Here is a 19,151-nt window from a genome sequence, read left to right on the forward strand (position 1 = left end):
GAAGACTCCACTGAGACACTGGAGAGAGAGAGAGAGAGAGAGAGAGAGAGAGAGAGAGAGAGAGAGAGAGAGAGAGAGAGAGAGAGAGAGAGAGAGAGAGAGAGAGAGAGAGAGAGAGAGAGATTCCCCCTGGTCCCAAAGTCCCAGAATTTCACACACTTAAAAACAAAAGAAAAAAAAAAAAAAAAGGGGGGGGGGGGTGTTGGGGGGCGAGGTACATATATATTTTTTTTATAAACTCAGATAACCAGTGTTGAGTGTAATTAGTTACAAACTTAATGACTTTTCACCAAATCTAATATAAGACTTTAATCATTACTCATTCATTCATTTTTTTTTCGGCTTAGTCCCTTTATTAATCTGGGGTCGACACAGGGGCATGAACCACCAACTTATCCACAGCGGATGCCCTTCCAGCTGCAACCCATCTCTGGGAAATTTAATCATTATAATATTGGAATGTGAAGAGACTTTCAACCAGCACAACAGAACATGTTTCTGAAGACAATCGCCTACTGCACCTTTAAATATCGTATCTAATTACGTTATCAATACTTTATAGCAGGGGTCACCAATCTCGATCCTGTAGGGCCGGTGTCCCTGCAGGGTTTATCTCCAACCTACCTCAACAACACACCTGCCTGGTTGTTTCAAGAATGCCTGTTAAGACTGTGATTGGCTTGTTCAGGTGTGTTTGATTAGGGTTGGAGCTAAAATCTGCACGACACCGGCCCTCCAGGAACAGGTTTGATGACCCCTGCTGTATAGAAATGACTTTATTATTACGATTACGAGTTACTATGAAATACAATTTAAAATCCCTACTATTTATACATTTAAATGCATATTATTCATTCATTCTTTCATTTTCCTTCGGCTTATAGTCCCTTATTCATTAGGGGTCACCTCAGCGGAATGAACCACCAACTATTCCAGTATGTTTTACACAGCAGATGCCCTTTCAGCCGCAACCCAGTATTGGGAAACACCCATAAACACTTATTCACACACACTCACTTCAGCCAATTTAGTTTACCCAGTTCACCTATAGCGCATGTCTGTGGATTGTGGGGGAAACCGGAGCACCCAGAGGAAACCCACGCCAACACGGGGAGAACATGCAAACTCCACACAGAAATGCAAACTGGCCCAGCTAGGACTTGAACCAGCGAGCTTCTTGCTGAGGCGACAATTAAGTCACTTTACTCGATACCAGAGACGCTGCTATATAAAGCTCTACTGGGGTACCTCCTCAAAAAAAACAAAAAACAAAAAAATTATATATATATATATATATATATATATATATATATATATATATATATATATATATATATATATATATATATATATATATATATATATGCACACACACATACAGTATGCACATAAATATTTATTATAAATAAATAAAAAGTATTATTGTTATACAATTATTATTATTATAAATAATCCTAAATTTAACTGGAAAATAATTTAATTTAAGAAATCTTTTGTTTGAATATTGATTTAATTTGAATGAAATTCTACAGACAATTCTATAGAATTCAGATGTTTTGCAGAATGATCTGTTGTCTCTTCACATGGCAGAGAATGAGGTTTATTAAGTTTTACCGCCATGACTCGTCTCCTATTTACTTCATACAAAAAAATCTATCAGGAGGCACACTTAAGATCACCATCATATCATTCAAACTTTAGTTTTGTCGACTTGCAAAACTCACTGCGTGCCAACACCTCCTTTTTCTGCACACATACAGAGATGCGTCAGTTTGCTTTTTTATTAAACTACATTGCTTTCACCAGCGTTGGTTCTGTTGCACATGAGAATAACGTCTTTAATCCGGAACAAACACTCTTAATAAATACACTTGCTAATGAAGTAAATCATATACTCATTTACTGGGGCATGTGCTTTTACGAGGGGCACAAACCTGAAAGAAAAATCATCCTGTTTTGAAACAACATGAACGTCATGGCAAATTTTCATTTTTAGGTGCACTGCACCTTAATTTAATAAGGTTAAAATGGAAATATGAAATAATTTTTAATGAACATAACTTTGTGCTTGGCCAAAACTGTAATAAACTGGAACAAAAGTAATTGATTCATGAAACCAAAGACTGTTAAATGCACCCAAAATGATTTCAAAGTCAGGGTAAATGTCAGAATGACTAGCTGAGGAAAGAGCCTGCTTCACAGTAAAATAAAGTTGATTCTATTAAATAATACTGTGACATCACAGTAATGGACTTCACTCTCTACTGTGAAGTTTCACTATATGTCTGTAATTTCACAGTAATTTAATGTAACAAAATTACAGTAAATAACTGTGAAAGTAATGCAGTTATTAGCCAGTAATTTACTCTGAATTTAAGTTCAATTTTTTTTACAGTGTAATTGTCCTATGTTCAACCTACTTTTGTGTGTGTGTGTGTGTGTGTGTGTGTATTATTTACATTTATTATTTATATTATAAGTGTCTAATGAGGTCAACAGAAACTTTTATCAGTTCCCTATTATTATTATCCTCGTAATTGTACGTGCTTGTGCATAGTTTTTGTTCTCTGTTGTGGCTCCAAAATTACTTAACATTTTCATATTTATCAGTTGGTTTCTGACTCAAGAAAATTAAATATGTTTTTAACATTTCGACTTTATGCCTTACATATCCATAATACACTGTTAGCCTGATCCGGATCTTTTTGCTTTCTCACAACAATTGATCCGCTCCAGAGTTTGTTTAAATGGAGCCGAGACCAACTCATTAGAAGATTGTTTTGGCGCAGATGCGATTGCTGGATTCACATATGCCAACAAAAAAACACGCTAACTGGGGTAACGGACCAGGTTCCGAAACAAAAGTCTAGGTGTGAAAGCACCCTTAATCGATTGGGGTGGATCAACAATGAATTGTGTGGAACCCAGCATTTTTAGAGAGCAGGATGCTCCTCTGATTGTTAATTATTTCTATAACAATAAGCTTGTTGAGAGATTTTTTCGCAGTCCTTGCTAACTTAATACTTTTTATTAGCCAACAAAATTGCACATTTATACGTAAGTAACAAGTAGCAGACGTTTTCGATCGATCAAATGTTTAATAATTTCTATTTTGTGTATTATTACAGTCGTTTATTGTTGCGTCACATGAATAATTTATAATAAGTTATTCAGTGATCTTCTGGCACCATTGAAGACATCGTAAGGCTTGATTTACCTGTGTGTCCAAGTTAAGCAGGATGCACATAACTGGAAATTTAGGCTGTTATTAAAATTAACTAAAAAGTTTACTTAGGCTAAATATATATTTTGAAAACACAGTTTAAGTAACAATTCACAGCATTTATTATGGACTAACCCTAACCCTAACCTTAACCCGAACAAGCCTATTAAGAAATTAGCTGTTTATTAGCACTTATTAGCAAGTATGATTTTATTTTACATCCCTAATACCCAACCCCAACTATTACCTTACTAAATATTAATGAACAGCTGATTAGTGGTTTACTGAGCTAAACGTCTTTGTCAATAGCACGAATTAGACATTGAAATAGAGTGACCACATTTTCATTAAATAACATTATAAACATTCAAACACAATGGATTCAATCCTGCTTCCCTAGAATATTCCAAAGAAATGAAATATTTTATGACAATAACAACCTATGTTCAACATCGTTGCTTTATCACTGTTTGATTTCTAACACTTTAGTGCACGTCTGATGAAAATCAATGAACAATACACACAAACATAAGATTTCAATCCCAAGCAGTCTGTGAAGACTTCGAGGCTGTGTCAAATGAATAAAGCTGAATGAATGAATGAGTTTACCTGATAACGCCTCCTCATTTGTGGTTGTTTTTTATTGTAGTATCTCTTGATGTTTCTCAAGAGCTGTAGAGCCCTCTGCTGGTCAACATGAAGAACTGCAGGAACTCTATTTATCGCATTCAACAGTTCAGTTAACATTTTCACTACCCCTTTATGCGCAAAACATCTTTGGCAATGTTTAAAATCTGACATACACTCTCTGAAAGTCATGGTTTGTTGTAACACAACGTTGAGTTAAACAACGACAAACCCAATGTTGGGTTAATTTTTCCAATTCAATTATTTTTTTTACAATTAACGAAAGTAAATATATAAAGTATATAAAGAAGTAAACTATAAACGGAAGAAAAAATAGAAGTATATGAAGATCCTCCTCGTGCACACACTGCTAAAAAATCCTGGTTGCCTTAAATTTTGAAGCTGAATCAAATTAACCTTATGAGTTCATTGAACTTATGTTATGTTGAAACAGCTTGTGTAACTTATAAAATTAAGTTAGGACATGATTCACTTAGTTTAATAAGTTACAGTGAATTAAAAACACATGCTGTTGTATATATTTGGAGACCCGCTTGTATTGGGACCTGGGGTGAAGATGTGTGAATGGATTCAAATTAGTATTATTGGAAAACAAATTATTATGAGGGGATGGCGTTCAGTAGGTCCACCATCATATCAAGTATGGGTTACAGAACTGGGGAAGGTGGCAGTATATAAAAAAATGACATATAGGATACTAGATAAATTGGATGTTTATCAGAGAAGATGGGGAAATTACTTGGCATTTTTGGAGAAGGAATAAGGTCATTGTGGTGAGACGCACATTAAAAATGTAATAATTAATTTATTTATTTTAGTTTATTTATTTTTATTTATTTATGTTTTATTGTATTGTTACTGTTCCTATGGAGTGTAATAATAAGTATTTGTGTTTACGGGTTCTATGATAGCAATATTCAAGCACGGTGGCGGTTGCTAAGTGGTTGCTAGGCAGTTGCTAAAACAATTATGGCATTGTTAGGTGGTTGCTAAGCAGTTGCTTAATGGCAATGCTCGTGTACATGTTTGATCAAATGTTAATACTTAGTAGGCATTTCTAGCACATGTTATTGCATTTAGATAATCATTCATAGCATGTAGCTAATCGTTATGGTGTTTGAAGGGCATTCGCTGTGTAAAACAAATGCTGGATAAGTTGGTGGTTCATTCCGTTGTGGCTGTGTGCTGTATTTTTTTGAAAATACAATGCTTAATAAGTGTGAAAGTGATACATGCAAAAATGCAAAAATGAAAAATAATGCTCAAAAATTACTTATTGGAAAACTATAAGTCTGATCAACCTTAAAGATGTAGCAACAAAATCTACCGCATCTTAATACAGCTTTTGGCAAAATTTGGGGCTCGTATAATTTTTTTTATATGCCCGGATTATAAAAATTTAATATTTAACATTTTTTATTAAAAAAACAACAAGTCTTATAGGCATGAGGAGATATAGCAACAATCTTGAATGTAGAAAGCACATTTTGACCACATTTGGGCCTTGTGGCATGAACGGCCTAGGAGGAGATACGTTTGTTTTCAAGGACAGAGTAGCATAACAGTATGTCGGCTTTCTCAAGCCAACATAATAATGACAGCACTGCCGTAATGTAAACTGATTGTATTGTGAAATTATTGAAGAAAAAGAAAATAAAAATTGAATCGTAAAAAAAACATGTTGTCAGAACTAATTGTTCACATCATTTTTGCAGTGTACAAACGTACGAATATTTCCTTCTATGACTATTGGACATGATTATTTACATAGACATATTGATTCTTGGTCTACTGACACATTTGTTATGTCCTGAGACGTGTCTTTTGAAGTGCACAATGTGCTTTTGTGTTTTTCCCCTCTCTCTCCCTGCAGGTAACTGTGTCCACCAGGGGCCTGTTTCAGTAAGGAGGTTCAAACAACTCGGAGTTTAAACTTGAACTCTGAGTTGATTTACCGAGAGATTAAAAACTCAGAGTTTTCAGTTCCAGAATAGCTGATCTGAGTTGGGTCAATCAACTTTGAGTAGACCAACTCAGAGTTAAGCACGCACACCGTGACTATAAAAAGGCATTATCAATGGAGCGCAGATATTACGAGTGACTATGGCAACATCTTAAAAAAAGAGATCAGCATATCTGTCTCCAGCTGAACTTGATGTGATCATGCAAAGTTATAGCAAATATGAGCGTATATATTTAAAAAGAAGCAACCATCAGTGAAACAGAGACAGCGTGGGAAAACAGCTGCTCAAGTTAATGCCTAATTTTTAATTTTAAGTATTTAAACATTTTAAGTATAATAAAATAAGTAATGTAAAGTGTGACGTTTATACTTTTTTTTTCTAAACTTTTATACACTTTTATCAGTTTTAATAGATTTAACAGTGCACTTGTTGTGTCTGCCTTTTTATTGATCAAGTGATAGAGGTTGATATAACATTAAGAAGGTAAGCAGTAATAAAATAATTTAGACAGAATAATAATCCCATTAATCTAGAAACAGTGCATGTCGAAGGTTAATTATTTATGAAAAAAAGGACAAGCCTCGTACGTGACTTTGTTCTGTGTGTGACAAAAATGTAGGCAATAGCTGTTTCCATCAAAATATAGGCTATTACATAAATTTGTGCAAAACTGGAATAACACATATTAGGTGTCATTGGAAAGACTAAGCTAAAAGGGGAAGTTTCATGCTCAAAAATTTAAAAGGTTTTAAGTTTCTGACACTATATTGGTGTTCTTCTTCCCCTCACCGTCAGATGCATTTTCTCAAAACTGACCTTCCCAAACTAAAACATTAACCAGGGTATATTCACCTTTTTCTAAAATGCGGAAGTGCGCCTGTTTTCGCGATTGTTTTAGAATTTCCGATACAGTCGCCTATGGGAGAAATGACTAAGAATAATAAACGGCAGAAAACAATCAAACTACTTACTCTACAAACAAATGTTTGCATGACTATACAGACCAAGTAGAATAATTTAATAAGAAAATATCAGTTTGCAACATCAAAAAGTGAAACGAGCAGTTTTTAATGTCTAAAAATGAATGGAAGTGAATGAGACCGAAAGTCTCGAGCCAAAAAGATTCAAATGGCTGCGCCCGATCGTCGGTGGAGAATAAGGTGAATAGAGGAATCAGAGATTGAATTACAATACTTTTTAAGACACTTTGCATACATTTTAAGACCCCATCACCTTTTCAGGTTTCAACCAGTAACATTTCAGACATTTTAACTTGCAGTATATTTACTAAATACTGATGCAAGAAACGAATCCTTAACTAAAACTGTATTTAAATACTGAAGAAAAATGCTAATCCAGCAGGTGGTGCCTATAGAATAGCAGGAATAACGGTGTTTTCCTGGTTTCTGCAGTAAAGAAGGCAGCGTGGAGTCAAATCTAGCAGGATTTGTTTGATTTCATAATCTACACAGCATCCCAATATTAAATTCAGGTCAACTTTAGCATGCTGATACCAAATATAACGCCTTGTAAAATAGCATTTAAGACGTTTTAATACTTTTTTTCTATAAAATGATTGATCAATTTTTAATACTTCTAAGTCCCTGCGGACTCCCCAGTAATAGTTGCTGAATGATTTGTTCTAAATTCACAGTTCATGTATCTTTGGAAAGAAGACACTTTGAGCTTTATTATCAATCAGAGTTTATAATGCTCAAAATGAAAAAAAAGTTAAGACGTTAAGAAAGTTAAAAAAACAAAGTTAAGAAAGTTAAAAGCTACACATGTCCCGAGTATATGTTCTGAATTTGATACCTATATCATGCAAAATTAAATTTCTGGAATTATTTTTCGGAGACAATGCACTAAAAACAAAAGATTCAAAGATGAGTCCTTGGATTTACTCAATTTTTTTACGTTAAGTGGCTGTAAACAATTTTTTTGGGCTGAATTTAAACAAACAAATTGAAAAACAGAGCATTATTCAACCTAATTTGTTTAAATTCAACACGAATAGATTGTTTGCAGCAGTTCTGCATGCAACACTTTTTTCAGTGTGTTTCTCCCGCTTCTTATTTGTGGAGAAGCTGTCTGAAAACATATACAGGCGGACTAATAATTCTGACTTCAACTGCATACACCTGTGCAACTTAAGACATGAGCTATCCCGCATTTACACCTTCACTCATGCAAACAGACCAAAGAGCCCAGAGCTGCCATCTCAGATGTATTTAATAAATTAAAACAAGGTACAAAAAAGAAAAAGAGAACAAAAAAAGCCTAATGTACAAGTGACTCCTCGGTCTCCGTCTCTCTCTTAGTCCTCACTCAGTGACTCACTAGTAAATGAACAGCACAGGACGGCCCTTGTCCACTAATTAGGACACATTCTGGGCCCCGACGCAACGCAACACACATGCTACATGTCGGCAAACAGCGGCTGGGTGGAAAAACAGACACACAGAAAGAGTGAGAGAGAGAGAAAAACATGTGCTATTTAGTTCCTCAGTGCACTCCGGTATAATGTGTGTGTGTGTGTGTGTGTGTGTGTGTGTGTGTACAAAAAAACTAATTTAAACTACTTATGTCAAATGAGCTAAAACAACACAATTCTTGAGCTCTTCTTGGGAAAACTTAATTGCTTTATGTTCAATCAACTTAAATTTGTTAAGATAACTTAATTGATTTGTGTTGAAACAACCCGAACGGATTTTATGGTTGGAGTTGATGAGTGCACTATAAAAACGCTGGCTTACACACGATCAGGTTTGTGTTGGAGCAACATGAAGGAATGAAGTTAACTTAGTTTTTACAAATTGAAGTAGATTGAACATAAAACAATTAAGTTGTGTCAAAAAGACTTGTTGTTTCTGTTCATCTGGAGTAAGTAGTTTGAACAATAATATTTTGAGTGTGTGTTTGTGTGCATACCAGATGAATTTGAATAAGCAGGTCACTCCTAAACCATTATTCTGTCAACATGTATGCACTCGAATAACATGCTGGGTTGTTTTAACTCAACTTTGGATTAAACATGGGTACTTTAAACTGAATTGAAAAATCAATGTTGGGTTTGACCTTATTTGACCAAACGACCCAGTGTTTTGGATTTGCATGATCAGGTGTAAATAAATAAGGGCTTATTATTTTGTGTTTGTGTGTAAATTTAATCTTGGTAGATATCAATTCAGAAACGTTGCAATTTAAAATATTCTTCTGGCAAGTTTTTTTCTCTCACAATTTCTGTATCCTAGTGTTTCCTCACAATTTTAGTTTCATTGTTTTTCCTCCAACTTCAGTTTCCAAGTTTCCCACAATTTCAGTATCCAAGTTTTTATCACAATTTCAGTATCCTAGTTTTTCACAATTTCATTGTCCTAGTTTTTCTCAAAATTTCAGTATCGAAGTTTCTCACGATGTCATTGTCCTAGTTTCTCCCACAATTTTAGTTTCATTGTTTTTCCTTCAATTTCCGTATTCTAGATTTTCTCACAATTTCATTGTCCTAGTTTTTCTTAGTTTTGATTTTCATTCTGTCCCCCAGAATTATGAGTTTGTATCTTTTAATTTTAAATGAAGAAAAAGTTTAATAAAAAAGGTTATAATTTTGAAGGAAAGTTAGAATTGCAAGGACAAGTACACAGAATAATCAAGAGTTCATATCTTGCAATTCTGGCTTCATTTCACAATTCTGGATTTTTTTTACAAGTAAATATCTAGCATGTTTGGATTTGCATCTATATATCTATAATGATGGATTGTTGTAACCCAACGCTAGGTTAAATATGGACAAAAAAAATAATACTTCAAATTGAATCAAAAAACTTATCCCAATGTTGGGTTTGTCTTCATTTGACCCAACATTGCATTAAAATGACCCAGTATTTTTTGAGTGTAACTGAAGTAATCATAGAATTTAAAATTGCACGATAGGTTGTAAATAAACAAGGGATTATTATTTTTGTGTGCGTGTGTGTGTACATTTCATTTTGGTATTTGTAAATTCAGAAAAGTGTTTTTCTTACACTTTTCATTTTTTCTTTTTTGATTTTTGAACATTCTGTCATCATTTATGCACAAAAAAAAGTGCTGAGTTGTTTAAGCTGTTGGGTCAAATACGGACAAAAACCCAACAGCTAGGTTAATAAGGGTACTTTAAACTAATAACTAGCTTAACTAGTTTACCAAAAACTTATCCCAAATTTGAAATTATTCTTATTTGACCCAATATTGGGTTAAAATGACCCAGTGTTTGTAGTATTTAGTGTAACTAAAGAAGAATCAATCGTTTATGACTGAAGATGAAATCATAGTATTGCAATTGCAAAAAAAAAAAAAACCTCAAAAGTCAGAAATTTAAAAGCTGAATGTTTGTTTTCGCAATTATGATTTTACTTAGAATTACAAATCTAAACCATCAGGAAATTATGAAAATCAAGTCAGAAATGCATATTATGAAGAATAATTGTGAGACCATAAAGTTGTGATTGGTGAAAAAGTCACAATTCTGATTAAAAAAGTGAAATATTTGAAATATAAACTCAGAATTGTGAGAAATTAAGTATCCTTCGTTTATATTTAGCAATCCCGACTTGTTTTCTGCAACTATGAAGAGAATTTGCAACTCCTCAAAATAGTGAGAAAAAAGTTTGACTTACATTTTTTTTATGAGATGCATCTCTCTCTCTCATTCTGTGTGTGTCGCCCAGCCTTTACTAGTCCCCCAAATACACTGCTGACCTAATTTATGTATATATATGTATATCAAAAACAATCATAATAATCCTTTGATTAAAAAAAGTCCACAACATTTTGTCAGAATGGAGCGTGAGGAGTTAGACGGACAGATATAGAGAATAGATATAAAGCCACAGAGGAAAAAAACAAACAAAAATTCAGTCTGTATTGGTCCCTCTCTCTGTTAGCAGCACACATACTCCACACCCCACGCTTCACTACATTATTATGTGCATTTATTTATAGATATATATATATACTTTAATATATATATTTGTGTATATATGTCCAAAATCAAAAATAAAAACATTGATCTAATGCTATTTCTTCGTTCAAATGGATGCAAATGATCACAGGGCGGAAAATAAAACAGCCCGAGAGCCACGGAAGATCGAACGCGGGATAATCGGAGAACGGTTTCCAGCGAACATGCCGTAATTGTGGGAAACGTCGACTGTTCGGGCCCGAAATCCCAATGCGAGAGAGGCTGAAAGAGACAGAGAGAGCTGGAGGAAGAGCGCGAGGCCTGGCGCTTCAGTTTCCGACACAGTATTGATTTTTTTCCCGGGGCTTCTGGGAATTGTAGTTTTTTTAGAGGGGGTTTTAGTAATCCGCTGCATATTCAGTCCCGTGAAGTCCTCGGCACACCAGTGTGAACTCCTTCACAATGTCTTTGACTCGCCGCTTGTTCACTCGCTCCCTGAGAAAAAAGGAGAAAACATAGTCTTTATTAGTGGTGTATCAGATCACATTATAGTTATAGTCACAGATTGGATCATTTTCCGAATCAGCCAAAAAAGGGGAAGAGAAAAATGTAATTTTGTTTTACATTTATTACAAAAATAGTACTGCAAGACACTTTTGGTTTAAACAAACAGAACTTAAAAGCTTGATTTTATTAAAAACTAAATGAATAAATAATCAGCTGAAAAAAATAAATAGTAATAATTTCAGTTCTGTAAAAGATTCAATGTTACTGCTACTGTTGCTGATAACATTAATAGTCCGTTTACACTGAGTGGTACGGTACGGTTGGGTATGACTTTATTGAAGTTTCTACTCTCAAAATTAGGGGTGTCAAAATTAATTGTTTCTTTGGTGCACCGCGATGCAGATGCGGACAATTCAGTATCGGTTTAGTAATAATCATAACCGGTTATTATGTACTGACGTCATTTATCTCCTGTGCTCTCTGTCGCGAGGGAGGTGAGCGCCGGTATTTACAACACTCAGCCAACTCAGGGCCGGCCCGTGGCATAGGCAACATAGGCAAATGCTAAGGGCGCTGTATATCCAGGGGGGCGCCAGAAATAAGCGCGCTTCAGTTGGTTTTGTTTTTGATATTCTTGACACACATTCAGTTACAGACAGCAATAACTCAAAAACCTCTTACCCTAAAAAGATCTAAAGTGTGTTTCCTACAAAAAGACAAAGCTGGTAATGTTTCACAGCTGTCTTTCTTTTTTTCGCTCGACATTACGAGCACTGCTCCGTTTAAGCCCTCGCAATATGTGTTTGTTTGTTTCACGCTGAGAGGAGCTCTCTGCAAGGGACCGTCGGAAAAGTGCTTCTTTTTTTAGTTTTTTTTTTTGTTTTTCTGCTCCGCTCTTCGCGATCTCTCCCTGTTGCGAGGGCTTAAGTGTGTGTGTGTGTGTGTGTGTGTGTGTGTGTGTGTGTTTGTTTGTTTGGTGCTGTCTATGTTTGTGTTTGAATGAGAGACAGTGTGTTGCTGTGTGTCTGTGTGTTTACAGACAGCTTGTTATAGCCTCTCCTCTAAAATATAACACTGTATATGGAAAGCATCGTCAATGCACCGTGATGCACCGAAATATCAAATTGAACCGAATCGAAGACATGATAATCGTAACTGAACCGAACCGTAAGACCAGTATAGGTTCACACCTCTACTCAAAAGGTACCTAAAAGCGAACCGTATCACTTTTTGAGTAGCCTTTCGGAAGGGTACCTAGCACAACAAAAGGGTACCAAAAGACAGAGCTAGACGCGCAACTGAACACTATTGGTTTACAGAGATACGTCACTAGCAGCAAGCAGGAGAATGAAAACAAAGAAACCGCCACGTTTAAAAACACAGCCAAGACATTACACTGTAATAATATATACATATAATAACAAGCCATGGCCGATCCGAGCTCAAACAAACCTCGTCGTCATCGTCTTGATGAACAGCCACAAAGCCAACAAGAAGATCAAAATCTGCCCTGTACCCCGTAGTTGTTTACAAGGCTGTCTAAAGCGCGAGTGGTTTCACTTTCTTGCTTGGGCTCGCCACGCGTCTATTTTTGAAATAACAAACTTCTTGAGCTCATGATAATAATGTGCGCTTGATTATTGACGTGCTTCTGACATCCGATCCTGTCAGAAATGGACAAATGCGAGAGTGAAGCGCGAAGCCGAAAAGGAGAAGCAAAAAAAAAGGAGCAAATGATTCTTTCAGCAACCTAAAACATGAACAAACTGCATTGTTTAACTATTATCATCACCTTTTATACTATTATGAACTCAGAATGACAGAATGACCCTCTAACAGAGGCTACATGTGCCGGCGAAGATTACAGACACAGATGAGAGCTTTACACTGACTGTCGGCTATATTTCGTGTTGTTTTTTAACCTAAATAAGGACGAAATGTCTGCTGTGTCTAGTTCTTCTGTAAATGGTAACATATCAGAAACTGTAAGGGTCTGTATGTGTTAATAAATGTTGCATTTATTTATTTATTTTATATAATTGCAGATGTTAGAGTAGGCTATTTTGCACTATTAATCTGCAGTTATAATCAAATCGTGTTCATTGAAAAGTTAGTAATATATGTTTATTCAGAAGTATTTATGTGTATAAAGCATCTGTTTTGTGAGAAGTGCTTCTAATATACGTGAACAACCCATAAAGCTTTACTGTAGACATTTCCTCAAGCGAGAATTATGTCGAATGAAACCTTCTGTCATACACCATGCGCACCTTTGGTACCCTCTTGGCAGTGGAAACGCAAGCCTGAAAAAGGTGACCCGTACCAAATTCTATTGTCCTGTACCACTCAGTGGAAACAGGTCATAAATGTAGAAATCTAACATTGTAATTTGTACAACCCATATATATTTTCTCATTCTCATTTCCAATAGATGATTCAGTTCTTCACTCATAAAACTTCATGTTTCATTGCTAGATGATCATTTTTGGAGAATTATTCAGTGGCATATTTTCGATGGCTGGTTGTCGCCACCTATTGGTTAAACAATGCAATTGCTGCCTACAACTTTCATTTTTGAGCGTCAAGTTAAATGCATATGATGGCGATTATAATCTTTACCATAAACATCAGTGGTTATATCGAAACTATAAACTGTTCTCCCAGAATTTCATAATTAACTCAAAAGATTAAAAACTGAATCTCTTTGAGTTTTGCATTTTCAGATTTGAATGCAGCAATTTGAAGAATTAATAAACATATGCAAATCACCATCCTTTATAATTCATGTTGCGTGGGTGTTGAGATCCCGATCTTTTAATGGTTAATCGTGCAGCTTACACTGAATGCATTAATGCAGGCTAAACATGTAGTGTAAACATGTAACACCTTTAATAACCTGAGAAACCCACGACATCCTAAATAACCCACCACAACATCTTCTGTCATTATCATATTTCACAGGAAAGCCCAAAAGCTTTCATACATGTGATTTGAATGACACAAGAGACTATCTCTCTGCGATCGTTACAAATTTTGGATTAATCTACAAGTAAAAAAAAGTAATAATTGGCGGGTCACGAGTGTTCCAAACCGTGGGGTGTGATCCGTACGAATAAATAAACACTTTGATTGACATTCATAATTAACTGAGCCGAAAACCAAATAATCAAAGTATGGCGTGAATTTATCGAGAACATTTCTTATATAATAACCAAATAAACTAAAGTGTACTGAAAGATAAAAAGTATTATATTAGAGGTGTATAAAGATCACTTCTCATCGCTGAGTTTTTTCTTCTCCTGTTTATTGTTGTTTATTGAACTCCTTATGTATTTTCCTTTAACGCAAATGCTGGCTTGTATATAGTTGGTGCTAGGTATGTATGCTCGCTTTGTTCTGTAATAAATAAATAAATCACAAAAAACAAAAGATTAATTGTGTGAAAAAGTAAACATGGACTCTTCTCACCTGAGCACCTGTTGGCTGAAGGTGTTTTTCTGCTCGTCCGACACGCGCGAGGACGGAAAGCCTGGCGAACGCAGAGCCTCTTTGAGCCACACCGTCAGCAGAGTAAAGCAGTGCTTATTCAGACAGAAGAGCACCTCTGCAAACTGATCCATCAGACTGCGGGATGACTGACCGCCGATGGCCTGCCCAACAAACACATCAGGTTTTTTTAAAAACATAATATAATATAATAATAATAAAAATCATAATACAAATTTTGGCCGACACAGTGTATAGTGTATACAAGCCGGTGGGTAGCACGATCGCCTCACAGGCTAATAAAATAACCACAGCACAGCAACAAACCTTGGGTCTTTGGGTAGTGCATTGAAATGAACGGGTTTCATAGCGCAGAGCTTTCCATGTTCAGTGTGAAAGCAGTTTCACTCCGTGCAATGGTGAAATCAGTGCGCTGAACATTGCTGGGCTGAAAATTTAATTCAGAAACCAGTAATCTGGATGAATTTGGTTGAAAACCAAAATCGAAAATGCTTTGTAATAATTAGTTTTTATTTTACTAAGTAATATAATTTTGTAAGATTTTCAATTTAACCTAATAACTTTGATTATACTGCTTACTATATAGAAATGTCTTGTCAGTGCAATTATTAGGCTGGCTTGTGTGAAATCCTATTTTTCTTCTGAGACTAAAAAACAAAACGCATCTCCTCCTAGAGCTTTCGAGCTATGACCTCCAAACTCACACCAGACCTCCAAACTGGTCTGACTCGGGTTGCTATATCTTTTCAGACTGATCCGACTTTCGGTTTTCCAAAAAACGTCCCGGGACCGTCGGAAAAATCCCATAGAATTAACATTGCACCAAACTGTGTGACCTCATAACTCTGCATAACTCTCTCTAACGCCCTAACAACCGCTTTCGAACCCTAGAAACTGTGCCATAGACTTCTATTCAAAAGATTCTCATTGACTTACATTGAATCAAACTTTGTGAGCTCATAAATCTGCATCAGACGGTCCTGCAGACTAATGGCTGAGCTCATTTAACTCAGTCTAGCCACTCTTTTAACTTTCTAGCCACAATCTAACCACTTTCTAGCTTAACAACCAGATACTGCACCCTAGCAAATGTCCCATAGACTGCCATTATAGAGGCCCAGATTGATATCGTCATGCTGCAGTGTTACAGAGACATGGGGGCTGTTTTTAACTGTTCATACTGGCAAAAAGAGTTGATATATCATCAGTCTAAGCTTTCAATCAACTCCATAGCAACAAAACAGACTAACCTACAACGATATAACAGCAGCTATATCTCAGCATCAGAACATTGTAGAGAAGCAGGGGTTGGCTTGTTTGACTCACGCTCGCACACCATAAATCCTGTATGGTTAGCAATGACAAGCAACATGTTAATAATGATTAGCTAAGTACTTTAACATGCTAGTAATGCTATCTATCTATCTATCTATCTATCTATCTATCTATCTATCTATCTATCTATCTATCTATATATCTATCTATCTATCTATCTATCTATCTATCTATCTATCTATCTATCTATCTATCTATCTATCTATCTATCTATCTATCTATCTATCTATCTATCTATCTATTCATAATTTTAAAAACTGTTTAAACTAAATAAACTATTACCAACAGGCTTTCTCAAGCCAGCCTCAAAGTTTTTCTCAACGAACTTTAACAATCTAGTTGACTTTGTTTTTCCAGTGAGCACATGTGGTTTATGCATAGATAAGTATATGTATAAATGAACATATGTATATGTATTCCAGCCTTTGCATGGTGCTTTAAAATGAATGAGTTTCAAATCGCATCGCTTTCCACAATCAGCGAGAAAGCTATTTCAGTCAGTGCAATGAGTATGGCTGGAGGAAGAGTGAAACCGGGGCATGTTCGTATCAGTATGTTAGTTTTAAAGATATCTATAAGCTAGTGTGCTCCAAAACAGTGACAACATCTGTGTTTAGAAGATAAAAACCCTGATATAAACATCTAAAGCATGCAGTTGGTCACTTCCGCCTAAAAAGATCAACAATACCATTACCTCATACTTCAGTTTCTCATTGAATCTTCTGACCAATCAAATGCTTTATAGTGTCTGAAATGCCCAACCCTGTTCAAGATGCTTCTCATTTGCTTTTAATTTGATGCTCTTGAGCTCAACCACTCTCACTGGCAGAGCTGTGATAAAAACAAGACGCTATTGGCTGTTTTTAAAAAGAGGAGGAGCTACTCTATGCCATACCCTCTTTTCGTATTTCAGTTGAGATTACAGCAAAAATCGAACAAAAATGCACATTAAACACTTCACGGGACCTTTAACGATTTGTCAGCTTTATTTTTTGGCCATTTTTCTCACCCGGCTAAGAAACCAAACATGTTGGCTGATCATTTTTGTTCGAACAGATACATTATTAATCGTTTCCTGTGCTAGACTTCAGCTGAATTTGTGCACTCACCTCCAGCACAGCTACTAGCAGGAGCTTTCCATCCTCCTGCACCACCCGAGCCAGAGGAGGAATGTCTGCGCAGTGCGGGATCAGCTCGGACTGAGGTGAAGGACAACATGAAGAAACACCACACAGCATTTATCAAGAGATTTACAGGATGGAAACAGAGAAACAAACTGAACTCCACTCACTAAGAGCATTTCATCTTGCCCTTTTAATCAAAAACTGTAAGGCAGTGAACTTTTAAATTAATTAATTAATTTAAATTAATTTAATGAATCCCTTCTGTAAAACTTTGTGTTCTTTTCAAATGTTTACTAAAAGTGCTGTTTAGATTTTTAGCACATTTCTAAACATAATGGGCCCTATCATACACCCGGCGCAGTGTGGCGCAAGACGCGGCACAATATTCTTTTGGTAGTTTCAGCTTGGCGCAAGAGTTGTTTTGAGGCGTTGCGCTATGCTGTTTAATTAGCAAATGCATTAGCGCTCATTTGTGTGCTCATAGGCGTTCTGGTCTAAAAAAGGAGGCGTTCTGAGGCGGACCGCTGGCGCGTTGCTATTTTGAGAATCTATAATAGATTTTTCATTAGACCAAAACTAACCCGGTCTAAACTCCGGCGCAGAGTTGCGCCTCACTTACACACTGCTTAATACGCACAAGAGAGCAATAGGCAAATATCTTTACATATGAAAGAATTTAAATATTAAGGATATATATAGGATATAATAAGAATAGATATAGGATAAATATAAAGGATTAAAATATTACAAAACATTATTTTCTAGCCTACATAAATATGAAAAATCACTGCTTTTATGTCTTCATCTCGGGAGGCTTTTTCAGTTCATTCATAACAATTTGCTTTTGTATAATGTTATTATTATTAGCGGTATTATTTATTATATCCATATTTATATTTGTTTTATTAAAAACAAGCTTAGATTTGCCCACCTGTCAGGTTTTAGACCATATGGGGCACAGCATGTGTTTTAAGGTATAACTCAGGTTTTTGAGCACACTTTGTTATTATTATTCATTTATTCGTTTGCTGGAAATTAGAACTGAATTTAGAAACAGTTTTGAAACGAATATTTGCACTTAACAAACGCAATGAATTACTTATAGACTAATTGATGTCTGTGCGTAAAGGTTTCCCTATCCAAGAGCGAATGTGAAAGTAGATCGATTATCTCTCATTCTCACGCAGTAGATGCTCTGTTTAACAGTTTTCTGTTAAAAAACTGTTAACTGTTAGCTGTTTGCTAGTGAAATGCTCATTTTTTCCACTTAGACTTACTTTGCGTCCTGTAAATAGTGAATGCGCTCTTGGCGCGACGCAGCTGGCTCTTAAAGGGAATGGGAGATGAGACTCTAATTGGTTTATTCTCAAAACACACCTTTAACTCATTAAGAACATAAACTCAACCCTTTTAGACCTTGTACCATGGCGCAAAGCGGATTTTCCCGTCCTTAAATTAGCAAAAACGCGTTCTGACACGCCCTGAAAGCGTTTGTGCCCTACGTTTTGCGCTCTACGCATGGACCGTCAAAATAGAGCCCAATAGTTTTAATAACTCGTTTCTAATCACTGATTTATTTTATCTTTGCTATGATGACAGTAAATAATATTTGACTAGATATTTTTTCAGGATACTAGTATTCAGCTCAAAGAGACATGACAAATGTCAAAAGTAAAAAAGGATTTTGCTGCGGTAGGAGAAACTGCGTCAATCTTATCTTCATTTAAAGGGGTGGTGCAGAGGGTATTTTTAAGGCTTGGTTGTGCTTATAAGATGCAAAGCAATGTGTGCTCATGCTTCATTTGTAAAAAATCTGGTTATTTTTTTCATATATCTTACTTTGATTATATACAGCTACTCTGCTAACAAGAAAACCACTGTCATGTTTCCTAGTTCATGCC

General features: G+C 35.7%; 1 protein-coding gene across 2 annotated transcripts in view; it reads right to left on the reverse strand.

The window, feature by feature from the left end:
- Window positions 1–10,063: 10,063 nt before the first annotated feature.
- Window positions 10,064–19,151, reverse strand: part of ipo13b (importin 13b) — a 114,041-nt gene continuing 104,953 nt past the window's right edge. The window contains exons 19-21 of one of the 2 annotated variants that reach the window (XM_002665780.8): window positions 17,236–17,325; window positions 14,753–14,934; window positions 10,064–11,272 (exon numbers count right to left, since the gene is read on the reverse strand). In XM_002665780.8, the coding sequence (XP_002665826.2) occupies window positions 11,176–11,272; window positions 14,753–14,934; window positions 17,236–17,325 (369 nt within the window). In that variant the 3' untranslated portion in view covers window positions 10,064–11,175. The remainder of the gene's footprint in view (window positions 11,273–14,752; window positions 14,935–17,235; window positions 17,326–19,151) is intronic. The other variant, XR_012396123.1, reaches the window with a different exon arrangement.

This window comes from Danio rerio, chromosome 20, assembly GCF_049306965.1.
Source record: "Danio rerio strain Tuebingen ecotype United States chromosome 20, GRCz12tu, whole genome shotgun sequence".
NCBI classification, from domain to species: Eukaryota; Metazoa; Chordata; class Actinopteri; order Cypriniformes; family Danionidae; genus Danio; species Danio rerio.